Raw genomic sequence first — 17862 nt, forward strand, 5'->3', positions numbered from 1 at the left:
CAATTGGATCACAGTTTGAGATCTGCAATTTGGCAGGTCATTAGTGTAATTTTGACTCTGGAGTGACTGGCTGCATACTGTGATGGAATCCTAGTTGGCTGGTTTGTGCTGCTCTGCTGCTAGTTCTACTAAAGTTAGGGTGACCAGAAAAATCAGGACTGGGGTGGGGGATAATAGGAGTCTATATATGAAAAAGCCCCAAATATTGGGACTGTCCCTATAAAATCGGGACATCTGGTCACCCTAATTAAAGTACATAAGGCTTCACTTAGAGTAACCAGACACATAGGACACCGGGGAAATGCAAGGGTATTAGACTGTCTATCAAAATCATTTCCATACATTTCACCCTTGGGCTGTACTAACTGTAAATGTTCTTAATATATTTTAAACACCTTTTCTACTTGCTGTAGCAATCTTAACAATATGTTAACTCTGTATGTGAGTGTGTGTGAGAAAGAGAGTGCACGTCTCTCTTTCTAAGGAATATAAAAGAAATGTGCCTTACTGAATACACTCAGCAAGTGGCTGACGCTAACCCACACAGGGAATGTAGTGCACAACATATTCAAGTATAAAGCCCAGTAAATGAAGATAGCCCATGCACACTATCCATTAGGAAAGGAAAGAGATTTAATTTTTATAAGACAACCGAGAAAAGGGAGATTGAAGATCAATTTTTGAAATCAAATATATTTGATTTATATTCAAATATCAGTAAAAGGATGCTTAAAACATAAAAAGCCAATGTATTTGTTCTGAGCTGAGAGAACAAAATGCAAAAAAAACTTAATGCAAGCAATTATGTTACTACAATATCAAGGGCTAGATTCTGCTGACCTTAATAGTGGTGAGTAGTGCCTTACGCCACAACTAATCACAAGAATTTTTAGTTTTCTGATCTTCAGCATTGTACTCTGTAACTACACCTCTACCCCAATATAACACGACCCGATATAACACAAATTCGGATACAACACAGTAAAGCAGCGCTCCGGGGGATGGGAGGGGGAGGTAGGGCTGCACACTCCGGCGGATCAAAGCAAGTTCGATATATTGTGGTTTCACCTATAACACGGTAAGATTTTTTGGCTCCCATGGACAGCGTTATATTGGGGTAGAGGTGTATCACTGCTGAACATCAGTTCACACAGGATGAAAATTTAGCCCCTGCATAATAGGGCTTGCACAACTCTTAAATTCCATTTAAACTGTAAAATTAGAGCTTGAATGGGACCTAAGTGCTTCATAGGCCTTGTTTGCCCCCCTGAAATTCACCAACAAGAGACTGCAAGTGACTGGAGAGGGAGAAGGGGGTCCTCCTAAAAAGGCATGTTTTGCACCCTCCAGGGATACTGGTAGAGAGCAGTTCTTGTGAAGTCACAAGCATCAGAGCTTCATTTTCACAACCTGGCATGCAGGCCACAGCTGGCTGCTATAAAGAACTACCAGTTGATTTTGCACTAGTGCCTGGGACAAGCAGACAGTCTAGCACCTTTGTCATTTAAAATAAATACAAGGGATGTGACAGACTTTTGTCCATATAATGATAGTGTTCTTCAGCATCCACAGTTGATTACCTGACATGCACCCTGTATGTAGAAGGAGGCAGCCATTTGGGTTTGTGTGTAAAGATTTTATCATCCTTTGTCATCCTGTCACTGCCTTTTATGCAAAGCCCAGCTATCAGTCAACTATGTTTCTATAACACACTGTAGAAAAACACACACTGGCAGTGGGGAAAAATTACGGTGGTGGCCACGCTGCCTTAAAAAGGAAAATACAAGAAGACATTTTTGGGGGTGGAACATCCTCATAATCATCTCTTTTGAAGTTCCACTCAACAGGGGTCTGAAAGGAAGATTAGATGTCATAAATGATTTATAGACGAGCAACCTAACAAAAACACAGTGTGTTTCCTGCACACTTGGCTAGCATGCTCCGACTCCAAGGAGGAAGAGGCAGAAGAGGACGATTGTGACCTGGATCACCTCAGGGAAAGGAGGCTTCCAGGTGTGAGGCAACAGCATTCCCCACTAGGCAGGAAGGTATGTTGATGGAGGAGGAGGACTGTTTTCACCCTTGATGGCTGTCTCATCAAAGTAAAAAGGCTGTCTCCCACCGAAGGCGTTTCTTCCTCCAGGGTCCTCTACTCTTAGCAGCCCCAATTGAACTCTGAAAGAACAGCAGCCAGCTTTCCTCTGACAACACAGGATAAAGCGGGGCCTTGCCTGCAGTATGTTCTCCCTCCTCTGAGGATCTACACTGCTTCCCTCAGACCAGGTGCCATGCCTGCCGTTGCTGTTGAGGGGCAGCATCCTTCATCAGGGCCTGGAGCTAGACAAGTGCAATGGAGTGCACAGTGCCAAATACCCTTTTCCCTGAGGATATCAACTGCCTCTCACAGAAGTGGTTACCTGTGAGATCTTCTCCCTGGGGACTGAGTCTTCCCATTCTTGTTTCCATCATTCTCTTCCTTCTTTGTCTTTCCTTCATCTCCTCCCTGTTTCTTCCAGTTCCCATATTCCCCTTTCTCCATCTCTCCATGTCAGTCTTTCTTCTTTTATTCTCCCCTCAGTTCTGTCCTTCTTTCTTACCATGTTTCCTCTTCCACCCACAAACCATTCAGACAAAAAAACCTGTAAGATGGCTGCTACCTTACTTCCTCATTACCAGAGACAATAATTGTATAGCTATTAAAGGCCCAAAATTATTTCCCACAAACATTTGGACTTAAGCTTTGCTCATATTAATGTTTATGACAACTGAATAGTAAAGAGGTTATAACATGGCAAACCAAAATTCAATTTCTAATTTGTTGAAACTGTTAATACAATCTGATATACACAGATCTTGCTTGTCCATGGCATTGCACCATGTGCAACTCATGCAGACATTTACATTTTCACCAAGTGCACCCAAATCAAAATGGTGGCATTTTATATCCACCTTGAACACATGGCAATGGAAAAATCTGCCCAGAGTGTGACAGAAGGCCTCAGTTATCTTGACTTTCATGTATGTTTAAATTGACAAGAGTATTAATTCTTTTCCATTACTATTTCTGAGGATGGGCTACCTCAACAGGAACCAGAAAAAGGCAAAGCCAAGAGAAAGTTAACAGAAATAAAATATTAGCTGGGTGTCAGGGAGATACAAACTGCTGCTGTAGGCTACAGAATAGCTACTGCACAGCTAACTACTGGAAGATACATGCCGGGAAAGTCCCCTGGGATCTTTCTGCATTAAATGCACATACCTGCATATTTGGTATTATTTATTCTACTTTCATATAAAGAAACCAGAGTAGTTGCTACCTCCTTCAGCCTCCCAACTGATTGCCTCTCCCAATCATCACCTCCTGAAGGGGACACTACTTCAACCTCCCCCCAGACTGATCACATACCCCCACAACTGTGTCTCCTCCTTCAGGGAAACTCCTCACTCCAGCCCCAACGATCAGCCACTATCCTCTCCTGCAGACAAACGGGAACATGCCTCTTCTTCCAACTGATTGAAGTTGTGCTGCCCCTGGCACTCAGTTCACATGTGATTAAGACACCACATTAGTCAGAGTCCTTCCGCTGTCTTACCATTGCAATACTAGACACTTCAGATAAATCTTCCAGTCATGGGCTTTCACCCTGCTCTCTGCCTTCTGCTCAGTCATTTCACAGATTTGTCACCCTCTGGTTTCCCTTAACCCGATCCTACCTCAATTAGCAAGATGACTTGAATGCCTGTACACTGCAGCCTGGGGATTTCCTTTATTTTCAGTGTGCAGTATGAAGCAGCAACAAGCCCAGAGGTGCGCGGACAAGCAGTTGGAGCAAGATTAGCCTACCCAGGAAGAGAGGGAAATGGTGTTCAGGTGACACTGCACTTCTCTTTAAATATTGTCTAGGTAGTGCAGGGGAGGAGCAGAATGCTCACAGACGGCACCACAAATGGGAATGCAACAAGGGATGGAAAAGCAGAGCATCCTCAAATAGCAAACAAATGTGGAGTGACCCACATAACATGAAGCACATGACAGAGATATACGGGGGTCAGAATCATAATTTGGTCTTAATCCAAGGTATTTTAAAAGTACACATTACATACACAGAGATAATAATATAGAAGACTGTCACATGATTTAAGTAAAATAATATCTTTAGTTAACAAGTATCAGAGGGGTAGCCGTGTTAGTCTGGATCTGTAAAAGCAGCAAAGAATCCTGTGGCACCTTATAGACTAACAGACGTTTTGGAGCATGAGCTTTTGTGGGTGAATACCCACTTTGTCAGATGCGTGTATTCACCCACGAAAGCTCATGCTCCAAAACATCTGTTAGTCTATAAGGTGCCACAGGATTCTTTGCTGCTTTTAGTTAACAAGGAAATTACAACATATATCATCCAGGTGCTGAAACAGTGCAATAAAGAGAACTAGCAGTAATGCCCTAAATTTATATGTAATAATCTCATATTTTCCAGTATGTGATGTGGCTAATGGCCAAAAGCCAATAATCATCTCAGAAATACAAGTTGCTGTTAGAACTTCATTTCTGTTACTGATTTTATATTTTTTTCTTTTCACTGTAACTATGTAAGAAATAAATGAAGACAACAAAGAAGAAGAATTTTAGTGTAAGAACATTTAAAATTAATGGTCAAAATGGTCAAGCGGCTGTGGATTTTGATGCTTGACTTAAGGCAGCCAAGTTTAATTATTTTAACCAATATCTGTTTTGTTTGTTTTAAAATGTGTAAGAGTTTTTCCATTATTCTCCCTACATTTCTCTCCAGCACTTCTAGGAAATTCAATACTCTATGGAGTTTAGGAACTTGCACATTATGGAAAACCCCAGCCAACAAGCACAGCTGATATCCACAAGAGAGCCCCAGCCTTCTCCTGACCGCCACCTGCTATTCCTGTATCAGACTGACAGAAGCAAAATCAAGAAGGTTATTATATTAAAGCCTCTACCCCATTTCTACCAGCTATTTCAGTTTCCATGGAGACAGGAGCAGGAATGGATAAACTTTGGCAGTGGCTGCTAATACTGAGCAAATGTTGGTTTCAAACAGCTAATACACAGGAGGTAGGGAGTGAACCATTTCTATAGGGTATTATTTAGAGTGCTTTTATTCTGGGAACAGTAGGGAATTTATTAAACTACACCTACCTTTTGTAGGTGTCTGATCCAAGGGAGTATGAATTGACTGACTAGTCTCAACTGATAGTTTTGCCTGCAGTCTGCCCTGAGGTTGGTACTCATGTTCTACACAGCTTAACATGAGGCAAACACACACTCCTTTGCTTAGGATAGACCTGTTTACCAACTCTTGCCCAGGCAGGGCTGTGTGGTTTTCATCACGTACTAACATCATCATATAGGGGGATTTCATAACTTTACACATACTATTGCTACATACATTTCACCATGATATTATTGACCAATGAGATATTAGTTTTCAAATGATAGCTCACCTGGCATATTTTGTACAAAGATTATTACAAGAGTGTACAGGCTGTGAATATAGGAGTGCTTTTGGTCACACCCACATAACCTTAAACATGACAAATGCCAGCGATCACAATTAAGGCTGCAATTTAGTCACGCAAGTCACAGAATCTGTGACTTCCAAAGACCTCCGTGACTTCAGCCAGCGCCGGCTGGAAGCTACAGGGGCCCCTGCCTCTGCAGGCAGACTCCCACAGTTCCCATCTGCCATGGGCGGCAGGAGGACACCTGGAGTTCTCTGCCTCTGTGGGTGGCAGAGGGGACCCCCAGAAATCCTGGCTGCTATGAGCGGCAGGGGCAATACCTGCCACTCCCAGGCACTGCAGGCAGCAAGAAGGACCCCCACTGCTCCTGGCTGCTGCAGGAGGCAGGGGGACCCCCGGAGCTCCCGACTTTTACCAGATTTTCCCGTTACTTTGGGATGGGCTCATTTATTAGGATTACTCTTCTTGGGGAGGCGGTGTTCTTTAATTCAATCAATGTACTGCTTGTGTCACTTGCGTTTCCATACAGAGCTCTTCTTCTCCCTTCTGCAGGTTCCCTCCCAGTAGAGTTATCCTGCAGAACCTAGGGCTTCATTGTGTGGACAGGTGCAGGGTTAATTCGGTTTAAGGGTGCTAAATGCGGTATAAAGTCGTAGTGCAGACAAGGCCTAAGGGTCTCCTTGGGTTGGAGCTGCCCAGGGTTTTGGGAGGTAGGGGGATTATAATTGAGAGGGCTACTGGCAGGGTGAGGACCATTAGTTGCGAATGTGACAGCCTGTACTGGCTCTGAGGTAGTCTTTTTGCTGATTTATCCATTTAAGACACCAGTCTCTCTCAGCAAATCTCCCTGCCTGTTTGATTTTTGCCACTAGTTCATTACAGGTTAGGTGTTCTATATCCACAGCCCCCATGGTCATTTTTGTCTGAGAATTTAGTCCTGCATAAGTGTTCTGTACTAATTCAGGTCCCTGATAACGGGAAGTGATAATCCCATTCTCTTCTGTCTGGAGTAATGAATCAGAGAGAGCTGCCAGCATCTTTTTTCGAATTCGGTAAGCTTCAGAGGCCACTCCTGGTTTCTGCTTTTCCATTATATATAGTTTCTTGAGGAAAGAAGCAGGCAGTAATATTTTGAGAGCACTTATCATCCACTTCTGGGGTCCAGCAGCAGTCCGCTCCCAAGAACCTTTGCCTATGTCCAGACCATCTGCATCATAAGGAGAGGCAGATAACTGAGCCAACTGGGTTAAGACCATGCCATCAGCAGAGGAGTACATTTGCCAAATGCAAGTCAGCCATGCCATGGCAGTGACACGGTTCAGTGGCCCCAGTCTCTCGAAAATAACCTTGGCCTGACTAGGAGACCATCTTACTATGTCCGTGACCAGCTCCATCATGGGAAGATTGGCTCCTGCCACTATGGTTTAACCTCCCTTGTGGAAACAGGAGCGACGTTATGCATGTGTGGCCAATTGGGATTGAACAGGGTTTGGGGGTCAGCATCAGGGGGTCTCTTTATTTTCCCAGGGGATGCCAAATCACAATCTTCTCTCAACCTTACAGCCGCTACCACCCCCTTATGGGTGCTAAATTGGGCACGCAATTTACTAATCTCTGCCTCACATTTCTGATGGTTTGCTGCTGCCTTATTCTCATCTACTGGGAAGCGAGTTGCTGCTCTTGCTTCTTCTAACAAAATTTTTGTGTATGTTGATTCTTTCCTATATTGTTCTGCATCCCTGCTGGCCATGTCTCTCTCCTCTTGCATATTTCTAAGTACAGTCACCATTTTAAGTTTTTCTGCTGTAAATTCACACCCAAATATTTCATACTTGTTCAAACGCTGTTGTAACTGCTTTTTTCTCCAGCTCCGGTTCCTGCCTTCCCTTTACCATTTCAGCCATGTCCAAACATGCATACAGTAATGCCCATGAAGCAGCCGCATCCTTTGCGCTACCTCATGGCTTAAAGGTTGTGCAATATTGTTCAAAACTCAGACTTGCTTCAATCAGGGGATTCTCACCCCTAAAGCACCCCCTTTCCCAGGGGCATTTCCCCTTCTTCATTACCTATGTCTCTAACCTGTTGGTTTTCTCCTGTCTCAAGTGAGCAGCCAAGGGTTTTTTTTCCAGCCATCTCTACTTCCCTTATCTCACTAATGATCCCTGCCAAAAGCCCTTTCACACAATCACAGTGCTGCGCTCAAATCTTTACTTTTAAGGCACAACTCAAGTCCTTATTGCACGGTCCTACAGTTATTCTAAGCACGATTCTTAACTTAAAAGTTACAAGACATTACCAAATATTCTATGAGAGAGGGACTGTTAGAGAGAATATTCCTTCACCCTACCACTTCCCTGGTCCTTCTCGCGTGAACAGAGAGCAACAATACCCCAAGTCCAAAGGCACAAACAATTACATGTTTATTGGGGTGAACTTCCAGCAAGTTAAATCCAAGTTCCTTTTTCCTTATTTTTGAATCCCAACTTACTTCCTGTTTGCCCCTAATTTATATAGCAATATTCTCAGCTATACCTTAACCAATCATTTTACTGAAATTTACCTAACCAATCCTAACATATTGTAACATGATTAGCTAATCAATTATATCCCACCACCTTAATTAGTTTACACCCAGCAAAATCAATTATACAGCAGACAGAAACAATCACAGAACCAGACAGAGACCAGGCAAATAAACAATAGCAAAGTGGGAACTATAATGACAAAACAATACAGAAGTGAGGATTTCACAACTACATCTATACAGACATAAGGGTTTTCCAGCTGTGTCTATTGATCAGTGAGTTCTTATCAAACACAAAACTATCAAACTAAATTTTCTTTTACATCTTCTAGCTCGTCCCTTTAGCTGGCGATGACAGATCGGATCACCTTCCTAACAGCCCTAGATTGCCTTATTTCAATATGACTGGTTTGAAATATGTGATGATGTGACTATATGCTTTCCAGCTTATGGCTGCTCCCACTGCTTAGCCAAAGGCCTTAGCTTAAGAATGGGGCCTCAGATTGTCACCGCAAGAGAAGGCCCTCACACAGGTAGACAGTGATTTTGATTCTTTCTTTTATACCTCTATAACTAGCTAAATGATAAACACAGACCTTGCTAAAGGAGCTTAGTCTGAAAAAGGAAGAGAGAGTTTGCTCAGGTCTGTGCCTCAGTTTCCCCACTCCACAGCAACTACTCAACAAGTACCATGTGATTAGGGTCATGTGTTGTTCACATTCTCCACCAGTTTCTTACCAGATTTGCCTGTTACTTTGAGGTACACATTTATTAGGGTTACTCTTTGGGGGGGGGCGTGTGGCGGTTCTGTAATTCTATCAATGTACTATCAATGCTTGTGTCACTTAGATGTTCTCATGTGGAGCTCTACTTCTCCCTTCTGCAAGTTCCCTCCCAATGGAGCTATCCTGCAGGACCTATGTGCCCCAGGGCTGCGTTCTTCCAGCCCCAGAATCAGATGAACACACACCCTACGCCCAGGTTCCCCAAGAATATATAGCTGATAGCTAACAACAGAGACCCACCCACCCACACACATGCCCTGGCCTCGCTCACCCCATGGGGACCGCCCTCGCACACATGCCCTGGCCTCACTCACCCTATGGGGAACCCCTCGAACACACACTCCAGCCTCGCTCACCTCACAGGGACCCCGCCCCCCCCGGGCAAACGTCCTGGCTCCACTGACCCCACGGGAATCCCCCCTGCACACATGCCATGGTCTTGCTCACCCCATGGGGACCCCCAATACAGACACACTTCCAGGCCTCACTCACACCATGAGGACCTCACACACACACATGCGCGCCCAGGCCTTGCTCCCCCATGGGGACCCCCAGATACATGCCCAGGCCTCGCTCATCCCACAGGGACACCCCCCACACACATGCCCTGACCCTGCTCACCCCAAGGGGACCCCCCCCCCATACATGTCCAGGCCTCACTCATCCCACAGGGACCCGCCCCCCCCCGCATGTCCTGACCTCACTCACCCCACAGGGACCCCCTCGCATACATGCCCAGCCCTCGCTCACCCCACAGGGACCCCCCCTCACGCATGCCTTGACCCCATTCACCCCACGGGGACCCCCCCGCACACATGTCCAGGCCTCGTTCACCCCACAGGGACCCCACACACACACCCAGGCCTTGCTCACACCACAGGGACCACCCCCGCACAGACTCCTCAGCCCCGTTCACCATACGGGGACCCATCTTGTACACACACCCGGCCCCGCACACATGCCCTGGATCCCCTCACCCCACGGGGACCCGCCTGCACACACACCTGGCCACACCCACCCCATTCAGACACCCCCACTAGCCCCATGGGAACCCCTCTCCCCCACAGCCCTGCTCACCCCACAGGAACCACTCCCTCCCATACACCCCAAACCCCACTCAGCTCATGAGGACCCTTCACACACACCTAGCCCCATTCACCCAATTGGGCACCCCTGCTCACACATTCTGGCTCACTCACTCTGCTCATGGTGTGAGGATCTCGGCCTCCAGAAGGAGGCTGCAGTGGTTCCTTATACCCAGTTCCTTATTCAAAGGCCAAACTTATTTAAAAATACCTCAACGTAAGATTAGAGTTTTCATCAGATTAATGCAGTTGAACCTGATAAAAATTAATATGACTAATTAATTATTTGTATGCAGAGTACTTGAAGCCATGTCTGACCTGAAGAAGAGCTCTGTGTGGTTCAAAAGTTCTTCTCTTCAGCAACAGAAGTTGGGCCAATAAAAGATATTACCTCACCCACCTTGTCTCTCTAATTAATTACATTGCTCTACAGCCAAAATGCTTCTGAAATAAATGTAGTCCAGCTTTACTAATTCTGGGTCACTGAGAATGAAAATGATGCTTAGAATTGTTGATTGGCTCTAGTTTTCAAGATGTGCTATTGGGTCAGTATATACAACCCTTGACTTGGGAATGGCGGAGGATAAGCGAGTTATAAAGGGAAGGGATCTCAATTTAAACCAGAAATGACTAAAATACATCTTTGACTGGATCTATGAATAAATCTATGACTGGGTTTGGACAGTACTTGCTTTTTAGGCAAAACAATGAATGATGCAATCTGAAGCTGGTATTGCGTCATACATGATATGAATTGCATCATTGTTATTCCTAGAAGTCATGGATGATGCAATCATAACGAACTTTACATCACTCTGCTGAACAAATTGCCCTATATCAGCTCTAGAAATCATACAGTGTCGTGCTCTCTTATTTGTCAGTGTTTGATTTTGCAAAGGGACACATTTCTGTTTAGCCAAAGTGAGCAGAGATGCCTCGTACTTGTGTGAACAGTGCAGATAACTTCTGCTATGTTTGTGGCGAAGTGACTTTTGCATCACAAAAGCGCAGTATAACCACTATGGTTAAGAAAGCCTATCACCTTTATTTTGGCTGCAAAATTGGAGATCAGGACAAGAGGTGGGCCCCACACATTTGCTGCATCACTTGTGCAACAAATCTTCGCCAGTGGTTGAACAGGAAAGGGAAATCTATGCCTTTTGCAGTGCCAATGATTTGGAGAGATCCAACAGATCATACCAGCAACTGTTACTTCTGCATGGTGCCTCCAGTTGGGAAAGGTGTGTCAAAGAAGAAAAAGTGGACTGTGCATTATCCAAACATTCCATCAGCTATACCCCCAGTACCCCACTGAGAAGGACTGCCAGTTCCTGATGCACCAGAAACATTCTCACTTGAGTCAGACGAGGAAGAGGATGAAACTTCTGGTCCTGAACCATCAATGTCACAGGACCCACATTTTCTCCCATCCTCCTCCTCTGAACCACACTTCATAACACAAGGTGAACTGAATGACCTTGTCAGGGATTTGGAACTACCCAAGAGTAAGGCAGAGCTGTTGGGCTCCAGACTACAGCAGTGGAATCTCCTGGCAGGCTATCAGGGCAAATGGAGCCCATCAATGCTTGCAGACTATTGCTGGACAGTGACAAGAGATGCTCCATTTAATGAATACAAGAGACAAGCCAAGAAGCGCTGAGTAGACACTGAATAGGACTAAACTATGTACATAATAGTTTTTTGCCTTTTGTTTCATAATACATTTTATTTATATAACCCTTTTGCTGATTTTTAAAGTGTTACATAAACAGGACAGGTGAAATATTATCATGTAAAGCAACCATAAACACATGAAAAGACCTAGGTTTACAATTTATGATTAAAACTCTACTACACAATATACATAGACATAAAATGTAAAAACTTAAATATCTTAGAAACAGTAGCCAATCAATTGTTTTAATTGTCATATTTGAATTCAGCACATCAAAATACATAATAAATATCACATTTTATCTCTGAAGCAGACGACTTCTCAAAAATTGTAGACCAGTGTTATTTGTTAAATAATAGGAATTATACAATATTAGGGCTGGAAGAGACCTCAGGAGGTCTTGCTGGCAAGAATACTGTGGGAGGCCATATCAAAAGCTTTGCTAAAGTCAAGATATATCACATCAGTTGCTTGCCCCATATCCACAGAGCCAGTTATCTCATCATATAAGGCAATCAGATTGGTGATGCATGACCTGCCCTTGGTGAATCCATGTTGACTGTTCCTTATCACTTTCCTCTCCTCCATGTGCTTATATATATCTCAAGAGCTGGGTTTCACCTGACTCCGCAACAAAGTAAGTCTGGGATTTCCCTAAATAAGAACAGCCATATGGGGTCAGACCAAAGATCCATCCAGCCCAGTATCCTGTCTACCAACAGTGGCCGGTGCCAGGTGTCTCAGAGGGAGTGAACCTAACAGGTGATGATCAAGTGATCACTCTCCTGCAATCCATCTCCACCCTCTGAGGAATAGAGGCTAGGGACCTGCAATCATCCGCCTGTTTTTAAGGTGCTGGGACTCACTGACCTGACGCTGTGTTCTTAAGCAATATGCTGTCACATGTTCCAGCCCCACCCCACTTCCACATTGTACACAGGGCTTGAATAAAAAGCTGGGTTTTGACAGGCTATGTGACAGAACAGATACTGAGCAGAGGTGAAAGTAAACCAGTACAACATTCTGGTAAGAAAGTGGCTGCCGGTGAGGGCCAGTACACAGCCAACGTTAAAGCTCTCCCTCCCCAGTGCTTTAAACAGCCTAGCGTGGGGTGGGGGGGGGAGTTCCCGTGGGGTGAGTGGAGTCGGTGTGTGTGCGGGGGGTCCATGGGGTGGGTGCGGGGAGGGGTTCCCGTGGGGTGGGCGGGGTCGGTGTGTGTGCGGGGGGGACTGAGCGGGGCCAGGAGCCGACTGGGGCTGTGACACGTTCCCGCCGGTAGCCGAGGGCGGCGCTGTAGGGACGCGTGTCTCACTCACGTCCCTGCCCAGGCCGCGGGGCCCGGCCTCCCGCCCGCTTCGCCTGGTCTGAACAGGGCGAGGCCTCGGCGGTGCTTGCGGCTACTGCGCTCCGCGTTACTGCTGCTGCGGGCGGGCGGGCCGAGGCTGGCGGCGGTGGGCGTGCAGGGGCGAGGTGAGCTCCGTGGTGGGCCCGCTGGGGGGGACGGGGTGTCAGCCCCTTGCCCGGGGCGCTGCAGCCCCGTTCGCTGTTCCCGCCGGTAGGGCTGCCCGAGCTGGCGGCTGCTGCAGGGGGGCGAGGCCGGACGTCCCTCGGGCACGGCTGCCACTTGCAGCGCGGGATGGGCCCCGGGGAGGGGGCCTGGGTGCCCGAAAGGCCAGGCCGGGGCATAGCGAGCTGACTGCACGTACTCACCCGTCAGCACCGTGTGCCTAGGCCGGGGGCCGTGCCCCAAACAACGCCTGGGGCAGAGCTCGTAGAAACTCCCCCAACCTGCCCGGATCTCCCAGCACCTCGCCCACAGCTGCCCCCGCTAAACTACCCCAGGGCCGGGGGAGCTCGTCTGGCTGGCCTGAGCCCCAGGAGCACTCGGCCTAAACTGAGGGAGGCAGAAGTCACCTCCCCGCTGCCTGTCTGCACGCCCCTGTCCTGCACCCAGCCCAGGCTGAGGCCCCGTTGAGCATGAATCCTTGTTTGTTCCGTGCTTAAGTTTGCCTGGTGTTTACAGACTGATACAAGGAGCGGGCCACAGTCACAGTCTAAGCGTTTGTCTGCAGTGAAAAAGCTGCAACTATGCGGCTGTAGCTCTTCAGTGAAGTATCGGGGATAGCCTGATGCTAATGCCTGCATTTGTAATTTTCACACCATGCAGCTGAAGTGCTGGGTTTTTTACCCAGGAAAGCTTATGCCCAAATACATCTGTTAGTGTTTAAGGTGCCACAGGACTCCTCGTTGTTTTCATTTTCGTGAAGACACTACTTATGCCCATGGGAGGGTGTGTCCCATCCACATAGGTAATCCATCCGGTGTGGAAAATCCTGATAGTGTCAACCAAGCCTAAGTGTGATGTAACACTATAATAAAGGAATTATAGTAGTACAAAGGTTATAGAAAAGAGGTATTTGTTATGTGCACATTTTAAAAACAATACCTTGTTTTTAAAAATCAAACATAAAATGTTATGGATGGTGTTTAGTCTGTAAAATTGCAGAAATCAGTAATGAACAATTAATATCTGACTGTAAATGGACTAATATGAATTATGAACGCAAAGGGTAAGTACTAGATGCTTTCCATTTTTCCCAGAATATATTTCTAGCTCTAAAATTTTACTGCTTACATAATTCATTACAAAAGCACCCACTGGACTGGGGTGGCCATCCTGTGGCTCCGGAGATGCATGCGGCTTTTCATAGATTAATATGTGGCTTCTTGCATAGACACTGACTCCGGGGCTGGAGCTATAGATGCTAACTTTCCAATGTGCCAGGGAGTGTTCAATGCTCAACCCCCTGCTCTGCCCCAGGCCCTGCCCTCACTCCACCCCTTCCCCTGAGCGTGCCATGCCTTCACTTTTCTCTCTGCCCCTGCAGAACCTCCTGTGGACCGCGGAACAGCTGATCGCGGCAGGCAGGAGGCACTGATTGGTGGGGCTGCCGGTGGGTAAGGGGAGCTGCAGGTTGGAGTCGGGGGAGCTGATGGAGAGCTGCTGACATATTACTGTGACTCTGGCAATGTACATTGGTAAATTCTGGCTCCTTCCCAGGCTCAGGTTGGCCACCCCTGCGCTGGACAATTCAGAACCCCTGAGATGTTACCAGAGGAACTGTAAACAGCCTCCAAGTAATAGATTCCACATCTTGTTTTGGGCATCCATCACCCATTCTGAGTGTTGTGCCACCAAGAGACTTTTCTGGCCCTGGTACCATGGTGTTGTTTGATTTCTCTATTAGGTATGTCCTTAGTGCAGGTGGTTGGGCTTGATTACCTCTTCTAGCTCCCTACATTTCTGTAATTCTGTGTGTTACAATGTAAGAGGCAGAAATCCAAGCAAAGTAGATAGAAGTGGAGTGGGGATATGTAAGCATGCTATCTAATTCAGGCTTCATAATTACTATTTTGCTTCAGATCCACATCATGGAAAACCAAGTGTTTGAATCCTCTGAAGAGAGAACCTTCCAGTACCAGAATTCTCTTCCTTCACTGCCAGTGCCTACTCTTGATGAATCTTTAAAGAGATACCTTGATGCAGGTATAGCTGTTATAATCCCTTAATAAACTTTTGTCTTTTAGAGAGGTCTAAAAATTGTTGGAAATAGGTGTGTGTTTGCTCGTGGTTGCCTTTGTTTGTCCAGCATCCCCATATAAACAAAGATTTCAAAGCACTTCTCACATTTGTAAACACAATTTTTTGTTGTTGTTATTTATACACCTCCAAAAGTCTGCTTGAGTCTTTTGAGCAATCTCACTTGGCAAGGCTCCTGCCCTAAAGAATTTTACCATCTAGTAAACAAAATATCACAAAGGAAAAGGTGACAGGGAGAACACAAATATGAATGCGTTCTTCTGTTTTATGCCAGATGGAATTTGCTGTTTCGTAAATCATAGACCTCTATTATGTCAGACTCTTATACAGTAACTCCTCGCTTAATGTTGTTGTTATGTTCCTGAAAAATGCTACTTTAAGCGAAACGATGTTAAGCAAATCCAATTTCCCCACAAGAATTAATGTAAACAGATGGGTTAGGTTCCTCGGAAATTTTTTTCGCCAGACAAAAGTCTGTGTGCGTGTGTGTATATATATACACACACGGAGTATAAGTTTTAAACAATTTAATACTATACACAGCAATGATGATTGTGAAGCTTGGTTCAGGAGGTGAAGTTAGAGTATGAAAGAGGATGGGATATTTCCCAGGGAATGTCGTACTGCTAAATGTTGGATTAGCACTCAGCTGAGCCCTCAGAGTTAACACGTTGTGAATGTAGCCTCACACTCTACCAGGTAGCTTGAATGGAGGGAGGAGAGACAGCATGGCAGAGAGAGACAGAGACGTGTGTGTGTGTGTGTGTGTGTGTGTGTGTGAGAGAGAGAGAGAGAGAGAGAGAGGCAGAGAGAGAGAGAGGCAGACAGACACACACACACGTGTGTGAGAGAGAGATGTGCATTGCCTCTTTAAGTGCTGTGACCCCACTCTAAGTGCACTGCCTTTTTAAGTAGACCAGCAAGTTGAGACAGCAGCTGCTACCAGCAAGCTCCCTCTGTCCTGAGCCCTGTCATGTCTCTCCCTGCTCTCTGGAGATGAGGTACAGGAGAAGGGGATGAGGGACACTTTGACATTAGCACCCCTTTTTTCTCTCTGCACAGCAATCAGGGGGTTCCCAGGAGCAGCTCCAAGGCACTGGGCAGGAACAGCACACAGTAGTTGGGGGAGAGACACCTGAACTGCCTGGCAGTTGATAGCCTGCCAAGCAGCTGCCACACAGGGAACTTAGGGGAGCAGGGAGCTGATAGGGGGCTGCTGATCCATCCTGATTTGAAGCCCCCAGCAGCTACCTTCAACGGGCTGCTCTTTCTGCAAGTGGTGGACAAAGCAGGTGGCTGCCAAACAACCTTATAAGGGAGCATTGTGCAACTTTAAATGAGCACATTCTCTAAACAGCGACGAAACAACGTCACCTAGGTTGATGTTAAGTCAGGAGTTACTATATAGTAAACAAGTCACAGATATAGGAATGAGCTGTCTATATTTCTTCCTAAATAATTCTATCCTTCCTTACTCGCTTCCAGAATTCTGAGACTTCTTAATCTTTCTTTGCAGCTACTGCAATTTCTCCTGATAACCCACCTTTTAATGGAAAAACTTTACTTGAGCAACAGCCTTGGAGGTGGGGCTCTGACAGCCCTACCCAGCTAGAAACAAAAATTATGCCATAATTCCTAGATCCACAGAGGGATCAAGTGCTGTGGCACTGAGCATTGCAAAGCCTAACTTTTAGACACCTAAGTAAAATCACAGGAGCTACAGTGCAATCACAGAGCCTGAGTTAGGTGGCTAGGTTCCCTATAAAATGAATTGAGAGAGAGAGACACCTTGGAATGGGATCCACCAAAACTAGCTAAGAGGAGATGCCCCTCCCCTCTCAGGAAATAGGTGACTCTCTGCAGCTTGGACTTAGGCAACTATCTCTGCTTGCGATCCATGGCTGGGAACACTTCTCTTCAAGTCAGGTGACTTAAGAGTCTAAGCCATTTCTTGTGAGAATGAGTAGGATGTAGGAGAAACAGGTGATTCAGCTTCCCCTCTGCTTGATGGAGTGAGAGGATTTGAACAGGGATTTCCCACACTTAGCTATGATATATACGGGTATGGGTCTCCTTCAGGGTATGGCTACATTTGGAATTTCAAAGCGCTGCCGCGGCAGCGCTTTGAAGTGTGAGTATAGTCAGAGCGGCAGTGCTGGGAGAGAGCTCTCCCAGCGCTGCATGTAAACCACATCCCTTACGGGTGTAGCGTGCAGCGCTGGGAGCCACGCTCCCAGCGCTGCTGCCCTGATTACACTGACACTTTACAGCGCTGTATCTTGCAGCGCTCAGGGGGTGTTTTTTCACACCCTAGTTGCAGCGCTGTAAAGTGTGAGTGTAGCCAAGCCCTCAGTGTCTCCTGTATCCACTTCGGATAAATAATTAGAGTCATTGTGTGAGAGAAAGAGAATGACATTCTAGCCTGGAGGGTGGAGGGGGGGACAATCCAGAGTCCAATTCCCCTGCGCCATTCACTCTTTCATTATTTATATACAGTAGAACAGCTGCAAACTAATGAGAGAAGTTGGAGTGGACCTTGGGTCTCTCACCACCCAAGCAGCTGCCCTAACCACTAGGCTATAGAGTCATTCATTCTCTCTCTCTCCCCCCCTCATCTCCCTAACTCTAAGTATGTACCTGAAATGAAACAGCTTCAGCAGGAGACATTGAGAGAAACCTATATTAGAATATCCCAT

General features: G+C 46.2%; 2 protein-coding genes across 9 annotated transcripts in view; one reads left to right on the forward strand and one right to left on the reverse strand.

The window, feature by feature from the left end:
* OLAH (oleoyl-ACP hydrolase) overlaps positions 1–13852 on the reverse strand; it is a 23577-nt gene extending 9725 nt beyond the window's left edge. The window contains exon 1 of one of the 2 annotated variants that reach the window (XM_050939673.1): positions 13276–13852. The gene's annotated coding sequence lies outside the window, so the exon portion shown is untranslated. Of the gene's footprint in view, positions 1–3714; positions 3836–13275 lie in introns of those variants that run through there. The other variant, XM_050939672.1, reaches the window with a different exon arrangement.
* Positions 12498–17862, forward strand: part of CROT (carnitine O-octanoyltransferase) — a 41374-nt gene continuing 36009 nt past the window's right edge. For 4 of the 7 annotated variants that reach the window (XR_007772526.1, XM_050939565.1, XM_050939569.1 and 1 more), the window contains exons 1-2: positions 12846–13035; positions 14989–15112. Coding sequence is in view for 6 of the 7 variants with exons in the window: in XM_050939565.1 (XP_050795522.1) it covers positions 14998–15112 (115 nt within the window). In the remaining variant the exon portion in view is untranslated. Of the gene's footprint in view, positions 12592–12845; positions 13036–14626; positions 14814–14988; positions 15113–17862 lie in introns of those variants that run through there. The other 3 variants (XM_050939568.1, XM_050939567.1, XM_050939571.1) reach the window with 3 other exon arrangements.

This window comes from Gopherus flavomarginatus, chromosome 2 (genome assembly GCF_025201925.1).
Source record: "Gopherus flavomarginatus isolate rGopFla2 chromosome 2, rGopFla2.mat.asm, whole genome shotgun sequence".
NCBI lineage: Eukaryota > Metazoa > Chordata > Testudines > Testudinidae > Gopherus > Gopherus flavomarginatus.